The sequence below is a fragment of the Micropterus dolomieu genome, linkage group LG11, assembly GCF_021292245.1.
Source record: "Micropterus dolomieu isolate WLL.071019.BEF.003 ecotype Adirondacks linkage group LG11, ASM2129224v1, whole genome shotgun sequence".
NCBI classification, from domain to species: Eukaryota; Metazoa; Chordata; class Actinopteri; order Centrarchiformes; family Centrarchidae; genus Micropterus; species Micropterus dolomieu.
The window spans coordinates 17,914,683-17,936,346 of NC_060160.1; the positions used below are offsets into that span (position 1 = coordinate 17,914,683).

Sequence of the window (21,664 nt, forward strand, 5' to 3'; positions counted from 1 at the left end):
ATTTTGACTTCTCACTGAAGGAAAAGCACAGGTGTTACTAATAACATTAATGATGGCTCCATTCTATCTATTCTAAGTGTCCCAGCCATGATAGTGTGACACTGAATCAACATGTACCAGGACCCTGTAACCTGTCTTCTGTGAAAAAGGTCTATTGCACAGCTGTAGGCACTTACATGCTCTATATATAATATGTTGCAACACCAATCTAGGCACTATTATGAGGCAACATAACAATGTCAATATAGTACGTTGATCCAGCAAAGCAGCATTTGGAATCAAGTGTCAAACATGGAATGAATGAATGGATGTTTATGGAAGTTACCTGTAATGTTTAAATCATCTAAAAACAGAATCCATTTTTGCATGCAAAACCATTAGTAGTGGGATGATCCTGACAACATAGACAATACTGCACTTTGAAAGTGTGTAAGGTACTAGACTGATTGGCTTAAAGAAGTGAGGTTAATTAATCATCATTATAAAATAATGCACTCTATTCATGAGCATTTGCACAAGGACACACCTGACACTTTTGTAATGCTTGAGATTATTTATTAGCAATCAAGAAGACAGATAAATGATGCACTGCATGAACATGCAAGATCAAATGAGAGGTATAATCATTGCTTTATTCATAATATGTGATTCTTCAGTGAATCACAGATAATGACTTAGATCAGGAGAATTGGTGGCTCCACTGTGGCTTTAGCTGTGGCTTTAGCTGTGTGGTTAAACCACAGATGGTAGTTAACATAGTAGCCATCACTGTACATGTAGAGCTTCTGGTCAGTGGGATTGTAGTCCAGGTTGGAATACTTATCCCGGAACCTCTCAAAGTAAACACTTATGTAGCTCTCTTCTTTTGTTTTGGTGTCATACTTGTAAAATATTTCTTCAGTTTGGATATCAACTGTTCTGACTGCGTACAGAACGCCACACACCATGAAGGCATTGCTCACTCCTGGTTTATAGACATTAGTCTTCCATTCCTCCTCAACACCAAATGAAGCCTCGTTTATTTTAGCAATGACCATCCGACCACTGGACTCCTCTGTAGCATAGGTGACCCACAGGCCGGTTTCATCAGCAGCAAAGTCAAAGTTCTGATTGGGGGAGTTAGTGTAGGAGAATCTGGTGCTGGCCCTAGCAATCACCCTGGACTCATATTTCATTGTTGTGAAATTTAGTTTGGCCAACCCAAATGGGCTGTTGATTTGATAATACAGAGTGTTGTCACGGATGATGAAATTGTTCCCTGTGCCAATCCAGCTGCTGTGTAAGTTATGATGTTCGAAGTGGTTTCTCAAAATGAGGTTCTTGTAGTTAGTGTAGAACCTAATGTCAACAATGGAGCCACTAGTGTACCCAGAGTACCAGTACATAGATTCTCTGTCAGGAACAGGCTTTGAATCTTTCCCCCAGCCTCCATATATGTAGCCAGAACTGAGATGGGCATTCAGATGGCTGACAATGGGTTTGCTGACCTTGATGATACCTGTGTGTGCACAAGACCCTGCAGAGAGAGATGTTTAATGTGTTTAATGAGTCAAAAGAGGGTTTTGATTTAGATGCGGATATTAGTGTGAATAAGCTTACCAATGTTGGGGTTGAAAATCTCCTGGTGGCGTCTTTCGCAGTCCTCTAGTTGCAGCTGCACCTTGATGTACTCCCGGCGCGTTACCAGAACCATGTTCTTGTCATAGGTCTTCTCCAGCCTGTCCAGGGTTGCCACCATGGCTGTGATCTGACAGGAAACAAACAGTTTGGCAGTGGATATTTGTTGTGTCTGTTGATGCTGTGACCACCATAAACAGGACTTACCTGCACACGCAGAGACTCAAAGACGGTGGTGGAGCCTCTAATGGAGAGCTGCAGCTCTATAATCAGAGCCTCCACTTGTTTAATCTGCACCTTTATCTCATCAATGTCTGCATCATTGTAGGCATCAGGGTCCTTCTCCATTTTTTCAATGTCTGCTGTCATCTTTATTATCTTTTCTGCATATGCTGTCAGCTTGGTCTCATAGTCTTCCAGCTGAAATAAAGTCAGGTAAAAAAAGGCATTTTACATTTTTTTTTATCTGTGTCAAATATGTCATCATCTATTGCACACTTCTAATATGCCTGAGCACCTTGCCCATCTCCAGCTCCAGCTTGTGTGAGATCTCCCCAGCTGTCTGCTCTACCACCACTAGGTCTTTAATAGGGAAGGTAGAACTGGGCAAGAAGGCATCACAAGTGCACCTGTCCCCACTTCCACCTCCCGTCTCATTCCTCGCGCTCCTCTCGCTCCACAGGCCTAAACGCTGAGGGGGAAAAAAGGGCCAGTAGATCAGCTTACCTTTGATGTGGGAAGAGCCTCAAGGAATAAAAATGATTGATCAAAGTTGATCAAAGTCATGCCATACATACCCCCCAGGCCATCGTGGAGCCCAGCAGTGCAAAGAAACACAGAGTGCCGATCATTCTGGGGCAGTCAGCGTTGGTATGATGGAGATAGCTGGATGTTCGGGGCTTATATAGTCTGTATCAACATCTTGCAGGTTTCAGCACCTGTACTAGTTCACAGCATTGTTAGCCAAGACACACGCCAAGATATAACACACTTAATGTTATCTTCAGCAAACAGAAGTTAAATACTGTGTTTGTTTGAAATGATCCATTTATGTTTGGACGTTCATCAGAATTCAAGGAATCACTGATGGGTGTGTCTTCCATCTGACAGAGTTCCCAAGTGTTATGAAATGTTGTGTTTCCACAGATGGTCCATCTCATTCAGTAGCAAACTGAATGAAATGTTGATTGTGAGACAAATGCTGAATGAATGAATGAATGAATATACAGTGCACATTTGTTATGTTTAGAGATTAGAAGCAAGATAAATAATCTTAATAATAATAATCTTTATTCAGTATGTAGAACAAAGTAGCCAACGATGGCAGGAAAAATTAATCATAACATTTCATAGCATTATACATTTTGACAGTCATTTGACAGTTTTTGTAGGATTCTTTGAGTCTTTATCCACATTTTTCATCGTTTTCTTTTTCTTTACTTTCTTGAATTTGGCTTTAGCTTTAACCTCTGACTGCTTGGCATTAAGATAAGGCCTGGATAAGGTCAGGTGGTTAGCAGTGGGGCTTAGCTTGCTGTGAGCCATCTCTGGATCGGAGCGTGAACCCTGGGCGGAGTTGGAGTTGCCAGGAGCAGAGCAAGGGGAATCATCCAGCAGGTTTGGCTGGGAGTAGGAACGCATTGCTGGGGAACTGCTGGGTCGGTAAGGCGTGGTGCCTCCTAACATGGGTAGGTGGACGTGCTCATTGCTCAGATTAGTGACAGAATAGCGACTGCTGTTGGACATGACAATGTGGTGCCAAGAACTTAGAGGGGTGGCAGAGAAGTGCTGAGGGCCACTTGAATCCTCTTTTGCACCTCCTGGAGAGATGACCATGGAGCTGCGAGGCGTTACTGCCTCCACAGCGCTCTGGAAGGTCTTTAGGATGCGGTCACTCTTCTGCTTCTCTTTCTTCTGACGGGACTCAACCTTCCTCAGCTGGCGGCGGTGATCCCTCATCATCTGTTTCCTTGTATCTGCCAGTCCCCTGCACAGAAGCATCAGATAAACCTCTTGGAGCCAAACCTTAGTTGCAACCATTTCACTACATGCTCCTCTCTGTGCCATACACAAACATCATTTTTTTTCCAATGTCATTTTTGAAGGCGTCATACAAGATGAACATCTGGACAAATTCCCAGCTCATAACTAAAACACACTTGGTTCAAATATACCATAATTTAAACAATGATTTAACAAGTTGTTGAGAATATTTCTTAGGTGTCTTAATTGATGTAACAGGGAAAAGTAAGACAGGTCTAGCTTAGAGTAATTTAGCTGACCCATAAGTGTTTGACATTATAGCTTTAGATATTTCTCACACGTACTTGTCCTCGTCAAGAAGACAGCAATAGACTGATTAGCTAGAGACAGTAGCTCAGACGTCAGGCTAGCAGATATCAGTGTTCTCTGGTTGAGTTCTACAAGAATGTTTACAAGAACTCACTGGCTCCACAGATTAGAGTACAACTCTTGGATAGTGAGAGATTCCAATATGACAAAGCATAGGTGACCTAATAGAGAAACCTACAGGCACTAGGGGGAAGACAGAAACATAAAAGGGACCACAAGATGTTATCCTTCAGATTTGGTGTTGGCATTTGATGTGTTCACATGTTGTATGCTGGCACTGTGTCTCCTCGGCCGGGCTCAATAAACCATGCTATGTTAAGTCTTCATCAGTCTCCAAAACTTCTTCACACCTGACAGCTGGCTCACAATAATTCTCAACACAAGTGATTGTAAAAATTCACCGGAATACCACACAGCAATAAATCTTACAGGTACCTTACACACCACATTACAGGCCTACTCTGTGAAGCAATTTAGAAAGCCCAGCTGTGAGTATGATCAACAGTATGAGACACGCTCACCTGTAGTCTACCATTCCTGTCCCGTCACGGTCAAGTCTCTGAATCAGCTCTTCGATCTGGTATCGATCCAAAGGAATACTCGATTGCTATCATGGTTTCACAGAACAGAAGGAAAAAATCAGTCTAGACTGTAAGAGAGCTCTTCACGCATGATTTCAGAGGACAATTTCATTGTGTCCTGTCGGAAATTTATCAGCGCAATGCTTCCTGCAAATGTCACTGACTCTGCACAGTTCTATATATATTAATTTATTTGGAAACCTGCACCGCCTTCCTGAAGTCAGCAACAGGGACTTGCATGGTTCCATCTTTGTCAATGTTCCGGAAGAAGTCCCACAGGCGTAGCTTGCGTTGATCCAAATAATCCTTAAAAAACATTGGGAGAAGACCTTTTGACAATTTAACCATTCATTTCATATTTTTAGGTTATTCTCATTAGGTGACCACACAGACCTGGATGACTTTCATTGGATCCACACGTTTTGGTGGCTTCTTAGCAACGAAGCCTCCTACACCTCCATACTGTACGTCCAGACCGGGATGCTCTTGACATGTCATCTCCAGCATATGCACAAAGGTCTCATTTACCAGCACATTCTGCTCAGTAAAAAGAAAAATAATGATACACGTACAGACAAGATGGTATATGCAGGACACAGGGTATTTATTCATTGTGCTTAATTTTTCAGTGTTTGAATGCTGATCAAACGATTTAACAGAACAATCAGATCAGGACGTGAGAAGGTGCCTCAGTAACTCACACATATGTTGATCTCCTCCAAAGCAGTTTTAGGTGTGTTCTTCACCACATTAACCAGGGCCAGTGCTCCCTCTACTGTTAAAGAGTTGTAAGCCAGCTACAGGAGTGTAAGAGAATTAAACGTAACTATAAAATGTACCTGTGCCAAACTAATGATGTGTGTTAGCTCAATACAACCTCATCCACCCACCAGCAGGACTCGGAGTGTATCATTGAACTCAAGACCCCGGCACAGCATGCCGACGCCCTCATTGGTGAGGCGGTTGTTGTTGAGGTTGAGGTGCACCAGGGTGTTGTTGAATTTTAAGGCCTCCCCCATGGCCAGGGCGCCCTCATTCCCAAAACCATTCCATGATAAGTCAAGGTATTTTAACATCGTATTCACCTAAATATGGAGAATGTGTTCAGATATTGTATACCAAGTCAGTGATAAAATGAGTTTTTTCCACAGCCATACCTTGAGTCCTGCACAAAAAGCCACAGCCCCTTTCATTCTCAGATGGTTCCAGCTAAGATCCAGCACCTCAAGACCCTCATTGCTTGCTGCGGAAATGGAAGTAATCAGAGAAAATATGTTATTTAATTTTTATTGGTAGGGTATTACATTCAAGGGAAGCAATGTATTTGGTCACATCTATAAAGACGAGTGAATTTGACCATACCCAACAGTTGTCCCAAATGTTCCCCTCCTTTTCCACAAAACTCATTATGGCTCAGGTATAGTTCCTTTATTCTGGAATTGGTCTAAATGTAACAACAACATGCAACATGAGAATTGTAAAAGTAACAAAACAACCTACCATTACTTAATAACAAACCAAAATTAAAATGTGTTTGGATAACTGATTATTAACCACTTACAGACAAGGAATCTGCAAAATATTTAGCATCACCATCACTAAAGCCATTTCCTGTTGGGACAAAATATGACATGTTTAAATATACAAAATAAGTATACTGATAAATAAAAATAATACTCATATTACTATTCTTGTTCAATTCACTGATGGGGAGCACAGGGTCAACCCTGACAGTCACCATTACCTGAAAGTTTCATAGATTTTAATGAAATGTTGTCCAGTAATATTTTAGCCACATATTCAGCTCCTGCAGACTGCAGATAGTTGTTGGATAAATCCTGAAAGCAAAACGGATGCAGGTCCAGCATGCTGTTAATTCAGAATAAACAGTAAAAGTCAAGTAAAATGTCAGCTGAAAAGCACTTGTGCCCTCTAGTGGTAGGTTCGTACATACCAGGTGCTGAATGGTGAAATTAGCCCTCAACATCTCCACAACGTATTTGGCCCCTTCGGCTTGAATGTGATTGTCTGCCAGTTCCAGTGTGTTGATATGCATATCAGACTAAATACAAATAGGTTATCAGAAAATTACTATTTTAAAAAGTCACACTCATTTACACACTGAGTTGCATTTTAAACTTACCACTAAAGCAATAGCAAGTGCCTTGCACCCCAGAGGTCCTAGCCCATGGTGGCTGAGGGTCATGGTTGTTGAGTCAAGGTTTCGTATAAAGTAGGATACTGGCACCACACCCACCATCTTGCAGGCCTGGAGGTACACTTCAGCTGTAGACGTCTCCTTTTTGCTCTCTTCTTTTTCTGGTAATGAGTAAGCCCCATAGAGTTTGAGTACCACTGTATGAGCCCCATACAGTAATAAATGTATGCTTCACAAAAACACATTGTCAAACAAGTCATTTATTTGCATTGTTTTTGGAATTTTTTAATGTTTTTACATCAGGAGTATAGATTAAAAGTTCAAATTTACACCAAAATGCCTAAATACTGTATTAATCCAAGACTGAATTTAATGTACTTACCATCCGACTCCAAGTCTGTGTCAAACTCATACTCCATGCCGTGGGGTTGAGTTGGGGATGGGCAATCGTCATCTTTTAAGCAGAGGGACTCAAAAGACAGTGTCGACATTGCTGTCTGCTGTCAAGTCCTGTTTGAAACCATGTCCCAGACACAAAGAGAATACAGTCTTCAGGGTTATTTGTTCATTTATTCCCGTGTGCTCTGTATGGGCACTGTGAAATTAAGTTGGCCGTTGCAGTCCAGCAGGTAATTCTACCCCTCAGGTAATGTGTCATGTGTAGTGACATTAACAATTAATGCCTCAATGTGGTTACAATCCTATGTTTTTAGCAAGTCCAAGCAAAACTGTAAGCATACCATTGTGTATGAATTGATGTGGTTTAAAGTAAAATAGCATTTTATTGGATGTTGTCCATTTCATACTATCTTATTTTATAGAATGCTATATATTTTTTTTAATTGTCAAAAAACCAAAACACATATATAAGGACTTGACCCCTAACCTCTCCACCTCGCCACCACCAACCCCAAAACGCGCATGCGCAGATTTTAGTCAAAAAACATGATTGGCAGTCTGTTATTTTACGCGCTGTACCCGCTGTCACGGTACCTGAGCAGTCGATCCTCAGGTAAATATTGCAAAGGTGTTTGCGTTATGTCCGTGTTTCAAAGTGTCAGGGTCGGCGGTGTGTGCGTGTTTACTGGAGTGGCTGTAAGGAGTTGACGTTAAATTTAGGTCGCTGCTGTGTGGCAGCAGTTTGTCTTGACACTTGAGCTCAATGTGAGACGTTACTTGTGGTTCTCCAGTGCGAGGTAATATTCTCTTACGCTAGCTGGTGGAAAACATAGACTGTATATAAAAAGGTGGAAACGTGTGTTAGCTCGAACTTGTTAGGGTGGTTTCTAATGCCGCATTACAGGCTGCTCGGAACTGGATAATGTCCGATTTTTATTTTTTTTTATTTTGTTAATTTATAATTTTTTTTAAATGTCCGAGTGTAAATCTCCGACTTTCAACCTCAAAGCGTTCCAGGTGCATGACGCCGAAAGTTTTCATGACAACAATGGACTGAAGTGGTAATCCTCAAAAGACAATGTTGTAAATAATAACGTTAACTTCTTCGTAATGTTTTCAAATGTTTTGGCGTTTGTAACATTTTACTGAATAACTCTATATATATATAAATTATAGAGAAGATGATTTTGAGAGATTCTTTACTTTAATCAGCTAACTAAAAACATTGGCAAAACTTTTCTACATCAATTTACATGGAGAACAGGTTTTACCATATGAAAGCATGAATTGTTTTAATTTAAATACATGGAAATATGCTGCCCTTTAGTTTATGTTATATGTGTGCTTGGATGGGAGCTGCAATTGTTGTAGGACGTAATTCAGCTGCTATTCGTGAAGTCGGGGTACATCTTCAGTTCACGAATAGGATACTGACTTCAAGTGGCGTTCCAGGATAGCTTTTCTAGTTGCAGGTCAGAAATTTCCCAGTTGCCTGGAACGCAGCATAAGCCTGCAGTTTTTATACGTCCCCCATGACGTCACGACTTCACCACGTGTGACTGAGTGTTTTATGTTCAGCAAGATGGAGTTATGTGGCGTTTATCACTGGTTGTCATTTATATGACAAAATGAATGAAACAAGCTAAAGAGCTGAGTTATGTTTTGCTTAGTATGAAAGCAGCTCTGTTTTCTGACATTAATCTTGTCTTATAGAGGCCTCAAAGAAGGATTTCTCTCCTGCAGTGGTTAATGGCAGGGCAGTGTGGGATGGTGGCGCTGTCACAACGAGAAGGTTCACCCAGTTTCAGAAAACCCTGCTGGACCAGTGGCTCAGCCCAAACAGTGGGACGAAGGAAAGGATGAAAGAACCAAGACCAGAAAAGAAAGACGATACCAGGCCTGACACAGACAATGAACAGCTGACAGCTGTCCTGCATGAAGAAACAAAGAATGATGCTGCTTCAGAGATGAGTGAGGTGCAACCTGCAGGGAAGGAGACAAAAGCAAAGACAAGAGATGGACAGCAACAAGACAAAGTGGACGCCCCCAAGCAAGAGGACGGGGAAATGACAATTCCCCACGAGGTGTTCGTTATGAAGCAAAACAAAGAGGATGGAATTATTTTTCCAACAGAGGACATTAGTCCAGAGCAAGCACTTAGGGCACAGTTAGAGAACATGCAAATGGAGGACAGCACTCAAGAAACCACCTATCCAGTGCAGGAAAAAATAATGATGTCCAGCTTGGAAGAGTCACTATCTCCAGCTGAGCCCAGCATACAAGAAACGACCTGTCCTATACAAGAACAAATACCATGCATGGAAGAGTCAATGGCTCCAGCTAAAACTACAGCTGAAGTAACTGAGTGCTGGGATGAATATGTAGCTCCCACTGCTGGTGAAATACATGGCGGGGAAAGCAGTTCTGAGCTGATATTTGCCTCTGTTCTTTCTAACACTCAAATCCACCTTAAACTCAGCGAACAGGATGATACACAAACTGGCTGGCACTTTCCTGCAGGACCTGGCCTGGCAGAAGAAGTGCAGTGCCCACTGTGGCAGTTTCCTGCAGTGAGTTATTACCCTCCAATAGAGCCAACAGTGCCATTTGAAGGTGAGAATTTGATATTTTGCTTTACAGTTTTATTTTTGATGTTCTCAATTGTATTATTTCCACTGTAGTAAGATTTGTCTAAACTCACCAGAAGTTCAATATCCAGCTGTTAATTTTCACGTTCGTATGTATGTGTGTTTTTTCCACCCAGTAATGTGGAGAGTATGGGAGGAGGTGCATGAGAATGCTACTGCAGCAGAGCCTGCCCAGATACTCCTGCCATTCGCAAAGGCTTCGATGGACTTCACTGTTATGTCCTATAACATCCTGGCCATGGACCTACTAGAGGCCAACCAAGAGCTATACACACACTGCCCCCTGGAAGTACTGGACTGGAGCTATCGCTACAGTCTGATCGTAGAGGAAATACTTAAATGGGCACCAGATGTCAGTCAAGGGCCAGCTGATTCAAAATATATTGTTTTATTTTTTGTTTGTTTGTTCAGAAATGCTAATAAAATATATTTTAATTCAAATCTTTAGGTATCCACTAATGAGCTGTGTGTGTCCTCTTGTGTGTAGATTCTGTGTCTCCAAGAGGTTCAGGAGAACCACTACCATGAACAGCTGTATCCAGTCCTGTCTCAGATGGGTAGGTCATCTGAGACAACACAGTGGAACATTCATGTGGAAGGATATTAATGACAAAGACATTACATATATTGTCTTCATGTTGTCGCTCCAGGCTACACCTGTGTGTACAAGCGGCGTACAGGGACCAAGACAGACGGCTGTGCTACTTGCTTTCGTAGCAGTTGCTTCTCTGTCGTATCAGTCACCCCGCTGGAGTTCTTCAGGCCTGAGACGGAGCTGCTGGACCGGCACAATGTGGGCATCGTTTTGTTGCTTCGGCCAGTGGTCTCACAGGGGTCAATGGTCAAGGCGAAGGGCCCACCCCTCTGTGTGGCCAACACCCACCTGCTCTTCAACCCCAGGAGGGGTGATGTGAAACTGGCTCAGCTAGCCATAATGCTAGCAGAAATTGACTGCGTGGTCAAGTCCTGTAAGGCCAAAGGCGAACACTGTAACCTTATAATGTGTGGGGACTTCAATGCTGTCCCACACATGCCTCTGTACCAGCTGATCACCACCGGGGAGCTCTACTTCCAGGGTCTACCAGCCTGGATGGTGAGACTAAAACACAGCAAAGACCAAATGAGTATAATCAATGCCTGGAAAATATCTAGCTTCGCCCTCATGAATCACCTCTTTAACCATGTGTGTATTCACCAACAGATATCAGGCCAAGAGGACCTGTCACACAAAATCCATTGTCACAGACTGTTTGCCCCCCTGTGGCCCAGCTGTCTGGGAATCACTGACAACTGCCAGTATGTGACTGTCAAGGAGAGATTTCAGAGCCAGAACCAGAAACCAGGTCAGTGTTTGAAGTTGTAGCCTGCTTTGTAACTTCTGTTGTTTTTGTAATCTTGATCCAAGGAGTGAGGTTCAGTCTTTTGTGTGTCATTTCCTCTCTCACTTCACTTCCTATCTTTCTATTTGTTCTTCTTGTGTAGGGAAATGTCAGTTCAGCCATGACTTCCTGCTCCAGCTGCGCTTCTGTCCAGCTGCATGTGTCCGTCCTCTGGACTTGGAGCTGGTACCAGGCGTGACTGACAACACACCAGGTACAGTCTTGCAATACAAAAAAACATCACTTACTGTTGTTCTACCAATTTCGTAACCTGATTTTATTACCGTAATGTTTTGAATATCTGGGTCTTCTTTCATTTCACGCACAGATGCTTCAAGGGGAAATCAGCCTTATGATAAAAGGTCAGTTTGCCTTCATACACATACAGACGGGCAGTAGGTGACTTATTAGCAAAAACACCAAAATGAATCCCCCTGCTTGGATCTATAATCGAGAATATACACTATAAATGCTCAATTCTATACTATATTGTATCCTATATAGTCTGTAGTATAGTGTCACCTTCATGGTCAAAGCAACAGTATTAATGTGTATTTGTTGGGTATTCCTATAGGGCCATCCCCCCCCTGTTAAAAATGAACAAATCATCTGCACACGGGACACATTTAAAGGAAAAACCTGAATAAAAGAGTAGAGAAACCTCTTAAATGCAGATGCTTCCATACACCAGGGCTCACTGAATGCTTTGCGTATGAAATTGAATAAAATGCTACAGCCTTTACAGTCACCAGGTGGCAACACAGTTTATCACCTATGGAAGATTTTGGACCAACATGTTTAGACATTGCTCTCCACCACCATCTCCATAAGACCAAGTGATATATGATAAACTTAATATTCAGATCTATTTAGTGATGTGAATGTCTCCGATGCTAAAAGTCTTGTTACATCTGACTTTGTTTATTTTTCGTTCTATCTGCAGTAGTCAGGTCTCTCTTGCAAAGGAGATCTCAGATCTCAGTGAGATTACCTGATTCTTCTGTCTTGATTCTTCTATCTCATCATCTCAGTTTAATCATTCAGCCATTTCGCAGAGTAGATGTGTGATGTGCAAAACAACAAGATATAAAAAGGGGGAGTAAAGGCTCAAATAGGTGGACTTGAGATGTGAGTTTAGTCATACATTTTGTATCACAGGTTCAGGCACACGATCAGTCATCAGTTAGACCTGGAGTCGGTGTACAAACACGTTCTTCCAGGCTCCAGCAATCCAGAAGTCACAACCCTGAACTCTGAATTGGGAGCTACTGTTGACTACATCTTCTACACTCCAAGGCGGATCTTAACCATTGATCAAAAAGGTTATGAGAACACGACACAAAAGACAGTGTTACAGCTCGAATTAATTTGCTATTGTAGATAACTTATTTGTTATTGTTTTTTTTTTCTTAGCTTGTGGTCACTTTGCGAGTGAGGGTCTGAAGCTGATTGGTTCTCTCTCCCTCCTATCAGAGGATGTCTTATGGTCAATGAGGGGCATTCCCAATCACATTTTCCCCTCTGACCATCTCAGTCTTCTGGCCAAGTTCCAGGTGGACCTGACTGCTGCATGATGGGAAAAACCAGGTGAACTCAGAGATGTCAGAGGATAAGCATATTTCCATTTAAATGATTCAGGTGCTTGCTGTGTACAAATTAGATTTTTGTTTTTGTTAGTATGGATATCTTTTCTTGTGGTTCACTCCTGGCTTTAAAAGGATCCTAGTTTTTTGTTCAGCTATGACTCAGATGTGACCAGTCTTAGTTAATGGTGCTATAATAGCTCATTTAAACAATGAAGGTAGCAATTGCTTTAATTCTTACTGGTGTGATAATACACTGACCTGTTCAATTTGTTGTTGACAACTGCTATCACTTTTTAATTTATTTTAAGAAGTAAATCGGATTTTCGGATGAGAATTAGATTGGATTATGAGTCAGTACCTTTTTTTTCCCCCCCCAGATGGTCAAAATAAATATTTTCAATTCATTTGTGTGTCCTTCGTGATTGTTGCTCCTTAACATATTACAGAAAGCTCAAAGTCTGGCTCCGGTCAACAGAATTTGTGCTCTTTCCCGGATTTACAATGCAGCTCAGTTAGGTGCATCTACCAGCACTAAATCTTCCAGTTGGTGAATGGCTCCCTGTGTATCCTGCCTTTTCTAGCACTGCGATTGTGACCTGAATGTTGGTTCTACCCCTTCCGTCGGGCTGCACCGAGGCATCCAGTTTGTAAGGGCGAAGATGTCTGCGTGTGCTTGGTTGATGCATGAATGAATAATTCATTTAGATAGTTGAGTGTTCATGCATGATGGGGCTCAGTAAGAGAGCTTTGTGTTATGTGTGGCCTACAGAATGTCTGCAAAGGTGATTACCATCAGTAGTATGTCTTCCACTCACTCCTCACTCATTCTTGTCTGTGTGCTGTGTAAATAGATTTTCCATACCATCCAATCATCCACCAGTTAAACAATGATTAGAAGAAGAGGATTGTGTGTGTCTTTAGTAAATGAAGTAGGCCCACCCTCCTAAAAATAGGTCATAATTCCTTCTGTTTCTCTTTCTTACAAACACTGGTGGACAAGGTGTTTGACATCTGGAACCCACTGGAAGGAAGGATCGGGATTTGTTTATCTTTATCACAACTTCTATCTGATTCACCAAGGCAACTGCCTCAACATTAACAAACCCTTGGTTCAAGGAGTTCACTTGCACAAATCACACACATGTGGTTTCACAGTAGTACATTCTAACAGTATTTTACCTCAAAGGTACATAAGAGTATTGGCCTACATGTCCAAGTGGTTCCTTGGTTTTCATGGAACGCCGCTGTCATTGAGGCGTCTTTGCTAATTGCTGTGCTGCAAGGTGGACTTTCATCCATCTACTTGGTGAGACATTAGACTGCAGGATCATGCAGCATACATGCTGCCAGCATTCTACAGCTATTTTTATGACTGCAGCAAACACACCGGCGACACCTAAACAATATTATGAATGGAATAAAAATGCAATCCTTTGTATAAACCCAACGGTTAGTGTTAAGAGATCTCCCGAGTGTGCTCTCGTCATCATTTGCATTGGTGCCAAAAGCTTCCCTTCAACTTAGGGACACAATGTGCTAAGTTTGAACTATTGGCTGACAGAAAACTGGCGCCATTCCTTGCCTGACATCCAGCCTTCCTGACAACTAATTACAGTATACGTACTGATTAACCACTGAATTCCTGGCCTTTTTTCAACATACCTTGCCCTTATTTAAGCAGGCTAATTAAATACATAAAGAAAACCCTATTAACACAAATAACGAATAAAACAAAATTGTGTTGCCACAATCAAAGTGAGCCTTTATTGTGATCCTATAAATCAACAGTCTTTTGGTACAAAAACAGATCACTGAAATGAATATGGACAACACCTACTGTACACATAAAAATGTTGGTTGTGGCAACATATTCAAAACAGTGTATGGTAAATATTAAGTGGTCTACTGCTGACCACAAACACTGATGGAAGTATCAAATGATAGAATTTCCATAAAAAAAAATACAAAATGCAGATAAAAGTCATACCACTTAAGGCAAGTGAAATATTTGAAACAGTTGCTACAAAGAAAAGTTATAAACAATGTATATATAAAGCAGTTATACAGTACATGTAAACTGACTTTTCGTTACTTTCCGTCTACATTAAATGCAGATGAGGTTAGTCACATTGATAATTGTATTGGTTTATGGGAAAGGTTTTATATTTAACAGCCAGAAGATCTCAGACTCCTGTTTCTCATATTATCACTCGACCAGAGCCTTCATACTTGTACATATACTTTTGTATAGTGTCTACTCAATCCTATATTCAGTCAACATCTTAATAAGGTAAATACCATGCTAAACATGCTAGCATCTGGATATTAGATTTCACAAAACTGTCTCACACAATTTATTTAATTCATTTGCAGTATTTTGGAAGAGCAGCAATTCCACTGCTTTGTGTTTAGCTAGGTAATGAGAAGAATGGGTTGTATATTTAATAAAAACCAAAAAGTATTTTAGTTCTCTTTGAATTTTCATACAAGGCACAAGGGTAATGGTTTGCAAACTAGTCACTAAACAAGCAGTTGCTGGCCAGCAGAGCCTAAGTGGGTTTAAAATGACGTTACATGTAGTTGCACACTTACAGTACGACGATACAGATTGCAGACAAGCCATAAGAGCTTTTGTTGATAACACCACAGAAACCTATGATATGGCCAGTAGCACATTTACACTGAGTGGTGATCTTGCCCAGAGTTGGGGAAGAGTCATATTTTTCATTGTGTTGAGTTAGCAAAAGAGTGGTTTAAAAATGTTTACAAAGTGCTGCACTTTTCACCCCTCTTTATAATTTGGGAACATTGCCAGCACCAATTAGTATCCACAGTACAGCTCCGGAAAATGTCTCTGACAACACAGACATAGGGAAGCTGAATGAGGCATTTGTTTGCTGGTGACCTATTCCACATTGCATCCTGTGAGTAGGCCAATGTGTACAAAGAATTAAGCCTCGAAAAAAATCTGTGGCCCCATGGAACAAGCGTGTGTGGCACCCTGTAACTTAACGAGCAAAGTACAATTCTTCCTCAGACTCGAATCTGGTATCCGTTCATGTCTGCAGATGATTTTTGCTCCACAGTCTTCTTGTCTCCAGAGGGACTGCAACAAAACAAGCACAAAAATATGAGACATTCACATAAGAAGGAAACTGTGACTAATTCATAAACTACATATCCTTTGACAAAGATCACCAGACTTCTGTAGTCAGAATATCTTAGGTGGCTGTAGTGCATGTATCTTTTCATGAAGGACCGAATTATCTGGAGCACATGATTAGTCATACCGTCTCTCAACACGGCTGATCCTGCGTATGGGGCTGCTTGGTCCTCTGAGGGGTGAACCCATGCTGTTTCTCCTGTCTTTGGTGGGAGAGGGTGGCGCAGGCTTTCCTATCTGCAATTCACGCATATGAACATCTTCATCAAAATTTCAGTACCTTTGAAACACCGCATACCGGTGAGTTAACTATGCTTATGTCCTCACTGTGCAGGGAGAGGCTAAGTTTCTGTGGCTGAAAATCCCTCTGTATTTTAAATGTGATTGTACAGAGCGCCGCTGTAAAAGATCACTTATTGATGGATTGAGCCAGCCATGCATGAAGCACAGCAGAGCAGAGTCAAGCCATCGCATTAGTTTTATTAAACACAGGGCTCTGCATCAAGGCCGCCTCTATTATGTTAGCATGAGAGGTGATGAGAGAGCGTCGTTTGAGAGAAATCGCTCCTCAAATAGCAGGTCAGCTCAGTGTCACTGTGCATGGAGACACAGCTCATCAAAGGAAATCTAATAAGCAGTTAGTAAGGGCAGTCCCCTCTCATCATTGTCTTTAGTGCTGCAAGAGCTCCATCAGCTTGTACTCTACTGGTGTCAGCAGCAAAGTGAGCATTTGAATGAAAAAATTTATGTTTATTTAGAAGCAGTAAGAAATGTAAAGCTAACGCTAAACATGCAAAAAGTATCTGCTTTATGTTTAGATAGCAATTTAAGTGTTTTCAGCTGTGCTGTACCTTCAGCCTCATGTCTCGGGTGTGTCTCTCCAGCTCCTTCCGCAGCTCCTCCTTGGTCAACTTGTCCACGTCTAGTATCGAGTGTTTCCATTCTATCTGCTCCACACTGTGAAGGTCGTGGGACACGTACTGGCCGATCCTGACCTTGCGTAGGGTGTGCCAGTTGCCCCTGTAGGCTCCTTCAAATTCTTGCACCAGGTCCATCAGTGTCCGGAACTCCAGGTGCTTGAACATGAGGTCCTCCCTCCGGCTGATGCCCAGCGCGCCGAAGCGTCCCCCACTGTGAACTCCCAGCACAATGTGGTGGAAGTTGTTCCCTGAGAACTGAGAATGGAAGCTGAGGGGGAAGCGCTCCACACCCGGCATGTTGTTGGTGAGGTAACTGTAGGAAAGTGGGTCAAGGCAATGGACATTTAATCTGTGACTCAAAATCTGTGAGCAAAATGTGAAAAAGACAACATACAGTAAGTTTGCCAAAAAACACATCACGAAACCACGTCTGGTCAGTGCACGTATGTGAAAACATGGAGTACTGTGCCAAAGTTTTAGGCAGGTGTGGGGAAAATGCTGTGATGTAACACTGCTTTAAAAAATATTTTATTACATGTTATTACATTATTGTTATAAATTAACAAAATGCTAATTGAGTGAACAGAAGAAAAATGTGATCAATATTTCTTCTAGTTACACATAGTTTTTGAACAAACTTGGCAGTTAGGTTGGCCCAAACATCTTGGAGAACTACCCACAGTTCTTATGTGGATGTAGGCAGCTTCAGTAGCTTCCCTTTCTTCATGTAATCCCAGACACACTGAGTGATGTTGAGATCAGGGCTCTGTGGGGGCCGTGCCATCACTTCCAGTACTCCTTGTTCTTTTTTATGCTGACGATAGTTCTCAACGACTTCCACTGTATGTTTGTGATCACTGTCATGCTGCAGAATAAATTTGGAGACAATCAGCAACCCATTTTCTGCAACCCAGTCCTTGTGTTTCTGTGCATAGTTTAATCGCTTTAATCGTTTCCATGTCGGAGGCTTTTTGGCTTTGTCTTCCATGACGACCATTTCTAACCGGACCACTGGGCAGTAGATGGGTGTACCAGGGGCCTGTTGTTTTCTGCCAGTTCTCAGCTGATGGCACTGCTGGATATCTTCTGATTGCAAAGGGAAGTAAGCATGATGTGTCTTTCTGCTGCAGCAGTAAATGTCTTGAGTCGACGAACTCGCTTTTCTTTGTGCTTCTTCCAAAGAGCTTGGACAGCACATCTGCAAACCCCTGTCTGCCTTGACATCTCTGCCTGGGAGAGACCTTGCTGATGCAGTCTAACTATCTTGTGTCTTGTTTCTGTGCTCAGTCTTGCCATGGTGTTTGACTTTTGACAGTAAACTGTCTTCAACAGCCTCACCTTGTTAGCTAAGTTTGTCTGTTCTTCACCCAGTTCCTCCTACACAGCTGTTTCTGTTTCAGTTAATGATTGTGTTTCAACCTACATATTGAATTGGTGATCATTAGCACCTGTTTGGTGTAATTGTGTAATCATACACCTGATGATATGCCTACAAAATCCCAGACTTTTTGCAAGTGTACCTAGAAGAATTGATGCTTTGATGGAAAATGCTGGTCACACCAAATATTAATTTCATTTTGATTTTTCTTCTGCTCACTCACTTTGCATTTTGTTAATTTATAAATATGAAAGCATTCTTACTTTATAGCATTTTCCCACATCTGACTGAAACCTCTGCACAGTACTGTACAACAATACAACATGAAGATATCAGGCATATAAAGCATCATGCAACATGATCTGCTGCTGTAAAGATACATCCCCAGGATCACCGCCTCCAGGCATTTGATTGGCAGAGCCTCCCGTGTCATCTCTTTGGCAATGTCCATCAACCTGAACAAGAGAGTAACACTTTTACTGGTTATCTGTGATACATAACACTAGTACACTACTGAGTTCGCTACAAATGGCACGAGCATGCTGTTACTGATTCCATGCAGGGAAACAAAAACATTTTCCATGAGCCAAGGAAATAAAATTTGCACTACTAAATCTAATAAAGCGAGGTCAGGGAAATTGTGTTTCAGTCCTCTGCTGCTTTACGTTTGTCTCAACTCAAAAAGCCCTAGGGTAGAGATACAGCTTATCCACATGCATCAGGCATTAGCAGCACAGGCTAAACTAGAAGAAATGGCTGAGTCTATTACTGATAATCAGTCTTAGGAGAAAATAGAGATGTGCTTACGCGGTAAGAGGCCGGCTCTTCTTAATTTCAAAAAACTGTGTTCCCGTGTGATTGTACCTGTACGACACAGTTAAGGTCATACCATGACGTAGCAATGTGAAAGTGTTTTGGAGGAATACTCTGCTGCCTGCAGTGGCGAGGAGAGACAAACACTTAAAGTGCTTTGTGATATTCATGGATTGTGGATTAATTATGGATGAATTTCTGCTCTGTGTGGAAGTCAAGCTTAATATAGAATATACTATCTACAGTGGCCTACTTTCTAATGTTTGCCCCATATCTAACAAAGTGTGCCAAAAACAGTGTGTCAGTGGGATTAATAAAAGGTAGTTTGTAAGCAAATACTTACATCTTACATCCATTTGAGTGAGATTAGTGTGTAAAATATCTTTTCTGACCATAAATGACAAATGATCAAAAACATTTAAACACACTTGACTCGATAATCACTGTTTTTATACCCACGTGGTACTACTACCCAGCCAGTTGTACCAGTTCAGTCAAAGGATACTGCAATTCCCTGATGTATTTCTGTATGGCTTCTAGGCGCTGTGGGATAGTGGTGGTAGGTTGGTATGTAGGCACACTCGGCATTGGAATCTGTGGGACAGAGCATCCAAATAACTGCATTACCATTCAACAATCCCAATATTCATAGCAGCTGGAGAATGCAGCCTTGTGCGATTCAGCAAAAATAAGGGAAATATCTTAATTGCTCTTAAACAATGCTCAAGACTGAAAGGTACCATTCTTCTGTGTCTAAAACATCTGTAGCTTGCAAATGAACTGTGCAGGACAGACTGGACAACACATGCCTTGTACTTCACTACTGTGATAAAATTGGAATGAGCAAAAATAATGATTTTGTGGAGTAATTATGGTTGATTTAGTGGCACATGTCTTTCTGTTTTTCTATCAGTAATGTGGGACTAGTAACACTAACTCAACATGTTTCCACAACACATGGGTGTAAATTGCTTCTCCACCAGTCACTCCTGTCATGTATAATCAGGTGTAGCTTTACATATCCAACGCTTTACCTTGGGCAGGTCAGTGGCACGCCGGATCTCTTTCTCCAAAGCTTCACCGTTGGGGTGTATTCGAGCCACATGGCGCCACATCCTCTCCCAAGTCTCCTCATCCACGGGGAGGCCTCCTCTGTTCACATAGAAAGGCACCCCTCCATCCCTCAGTTCTTCTTCCCCTTCATCCTCCTGCTCCTCATCTCTCTCCTGCACTGAGCTCGCAGTGGGCCTCAGCATCCCTCCTCCACCAGGAAGCCAACTGAGTCCAGGCACAGAAACGTCCTGACTGATGCCTTGGACCTTTTGCCAGTTAATCAGCTTGCAGGTTTAAGTAGGTTCCCACAACAGATGGCACACTCATGACATCCAACAGCTTGTGCCACCAATATCTCAAATACAAGTCACTGCAATGGTGTCTTAAATTTAATGTGGATCTCTCACATATGTTGTTGAAGCAGCTGGAGTTGCACCAGGGGTTTCCAGTTGAAGTTCAATAATAAAATCCTCTTTTTGAAAAAAAGAATGACTTTGCAGTAACTTCTCCACACTTTGGTTAAATTTAGAGGCTATAGGCCATTGAATGTAATACATACAACAAATTCGTCTAAATAAATAAATAAATTAAGACACTAGGGTAATTTAGCATTTGGATGTGAATCCTATTTTAATAACGATACTGTGGAAGTTGATCAACAAGCAAACACAAGCCCGCCAATGTAACGCTACTGTCTGTAAGAGGATTGACTCTGCAGACAACAAAGTATTAGAAATTACTAATTCCTTGTACCGTTAAAGGTCATTCACATCACATACATCCTACAAATCACTGCTGCTGTTCAATCCCATCACCGCGACACTCCTCAAACGTCCGGTTCATCTTCGTTTCAAATGATTTCCTTCCAAGTCAGCCGGTTCATTGTTCATGCAGATGCTCCTGGGTTCAGCGACTGCGGTTTGGATTCACGTCCAACGAGCCGCTCAGACACTCCCAGATCTCCGTCTACTGCGCATGCGCTCTGTTTAGCGGATGATCTCAGCCGTCACAACTGCTGCATTCAGGAGCTCTCCGAAAGGAGTTAATCTGAGGTCCACTTGTCTTTTCACATGCCTTTATTTACTAACGGTGCCAAAAACGCACCATTTTGGGGTTACATTTCAGTTTACTAATCCAACAGTATTGTGTTTGGTGGAGTGGTGAAAGGATGAAGAAAATTTATTTTAGACATTTCTTAAAGATAAGATGGCAGCTACAAGGCAATGAAAACAGACATCCTACATTTGAGCTTTTTTTTTTATTGATTTATTTTTTATACATGAGATATCAAAATATTTTTATTACTATCAATTGAAATTACAACAGTTGACTTAGTTAGATTAATTTGTCCAGTTAATACTTTTGTTACTAACATTTACATTGACCTCCTCCCTACGTTTTCTATTATACAGGTCACTTAACAGCATTGTAGCAGCAAGCAATAAAACACATTTCCACTGTAATTAAATTAAAGACCTAAAAATAGGATTATTAAGAAGCCATCAACAAATGTGTAAAATATGAACCTAGAATGTATTTAGTTTATCTTCCCCATAATAAAGTTAACAGCTCTATACAGCAAACACGCCTCTACACATTTGGGGTGTTGGGAAAAAC

General features: G+C 41.6%; 4 protein-coding genes across 6 annotated transcripts; 1 reads left to right on the plus strand and 3 right to left on the minus strand.

The window, feature by feature from the left end:
- Positions 1-674: 674 nt before the first annotated feature.
- Positions 675-2,552, minus strand: olfm4.1 (olfactomedin 4, tandem duplicate 1). The gene is made up of 5 exons (XM_046063549.1): positions 2,415-2,552; positions 2,135-2,308; positions 1,825-2,037; positions 1,600-1,747; positions 675-1,516 (listed from the first exon to the last, which is right to left on the minus strand). The coding sequence occupies exons 1-5, from the start codon at positions 2,466-2,468 to the stop codon at positions 675-677; spliced, it is 1,431 nt and encodes a 476-aa protein (XP_045919505.1). The 5' UTR covers positions 2,469-2,552.
- A 411-nt stretch (positions 2,553-2,963) lies between these two features.
- On the minus strand, positions 2,964-9,898 carry LOC123979526 (leucine-rich repeat-containing protein 74A). Of its 2 annotated transcripts, XM_046063478.1 has the most exons (14): positions 9,809-9,898; positions 7,091-7,218; positions 6,694-6,869; positions 6,505-6,612; positions 6,295-6,388; positions 6,112-6,161; positions 5,913-5,994; positions 5,708-5,793; positions 5,441-5,635; positions 5,252-5,347; positions 4,944-5,087; positions 4,752-4,856; positions 4,491-4,576; positions 2,964-3,604 (listed from the first exon to the last, which is right to left on the minus strand). In XM_046063478.1, exons 2-14 carry the CDS (start codon positions 7,197-7,199, stop codon positions 2,989-2,991), a joined length of 1,947 nt encoding a protein of 648 aa, XP_045919434.1. In that variant the 5' UTR covers positions 7,200-7,218; positions 9,809-9,898; the 3' UTR covers positions 2,964-2,988. The 2 variants fall into 2 exon arrangements, with proteins under 2 accessions (XP_045919434.1, XP_045919435.1); XM_046063479.1 differs by lacking the exons at positions 6,694-6,869; positions 7,091-7,218; positions 9,809-9,898 and having other exon boundaries at positions 6,295-6,419; positions 6,505-6,539.
- On the plus strand, positions 7,613-13,124 carry angel1 (angel homolog 1 (Drosophila)). 2 transcript variants are annotated; one of them, XM_046063476.1, is made up of 10 exons: positions 7,613-7,720; positions 8,821-9,720; positions 9,872-10,107; positions 10,243-10,312; positions 10,406-10,848; positions 10,957-11,098; positions 11,238-11,348; positions 11,463-11,496; positions 12,293-12,456; positions 12,548-13,124. In XM_046063476.1, the coding sequence occupies exons 1-10, from the start codon at positions 7,654-7,656 to the stop codon at positions 12,706-12,708; spliced, it is 2,328 nt and encodes a 775-aa protein (XP_045919432.1). In that variant the 5' UTR covers positions 7,613-7,653; the 3' UTR covers positions 12,709-13,124. The 2 variants fall into 2 exon arrangements, with proteins under 2 accessions (XP_045919432.1, XP_045919433.1); XM_046063477.1 differs by lacking the exon at positions 7,613-7,720 and adding an exon at positions 7,789-7,904.
- A 1,332-nt stretch (positions 13,125-14,456) lies between these two features.
- Positions 14,457-21,015, minus strand: vash1 (vasohibin 1). Its single transcript, XM_046063452.1, has 7 exons — positions 20,029-21,015; positions 19,500-19,588; positions 18,989-19,045; positions 18,562-18,636; positions 16,735-17,116; positions 16,011-16,120; positions 14,457-15,826 (listed from the first exon to the last, which is right to left on the minus strand). The coding sequence occupies exons 1-7, from the start codon at positions 20,248-20,250 to the stop codon at positions 15,754-15,756; spliced, it is 1,008 nt and encodes a 335-aa protein (XP_045919408.1). The 5' UTR covers positions 20,251-21,015; the 3' UTR covers positions 14,457-15,753.
- Positions 21,016-21,664: the final 649 nt, after the last annotated feature.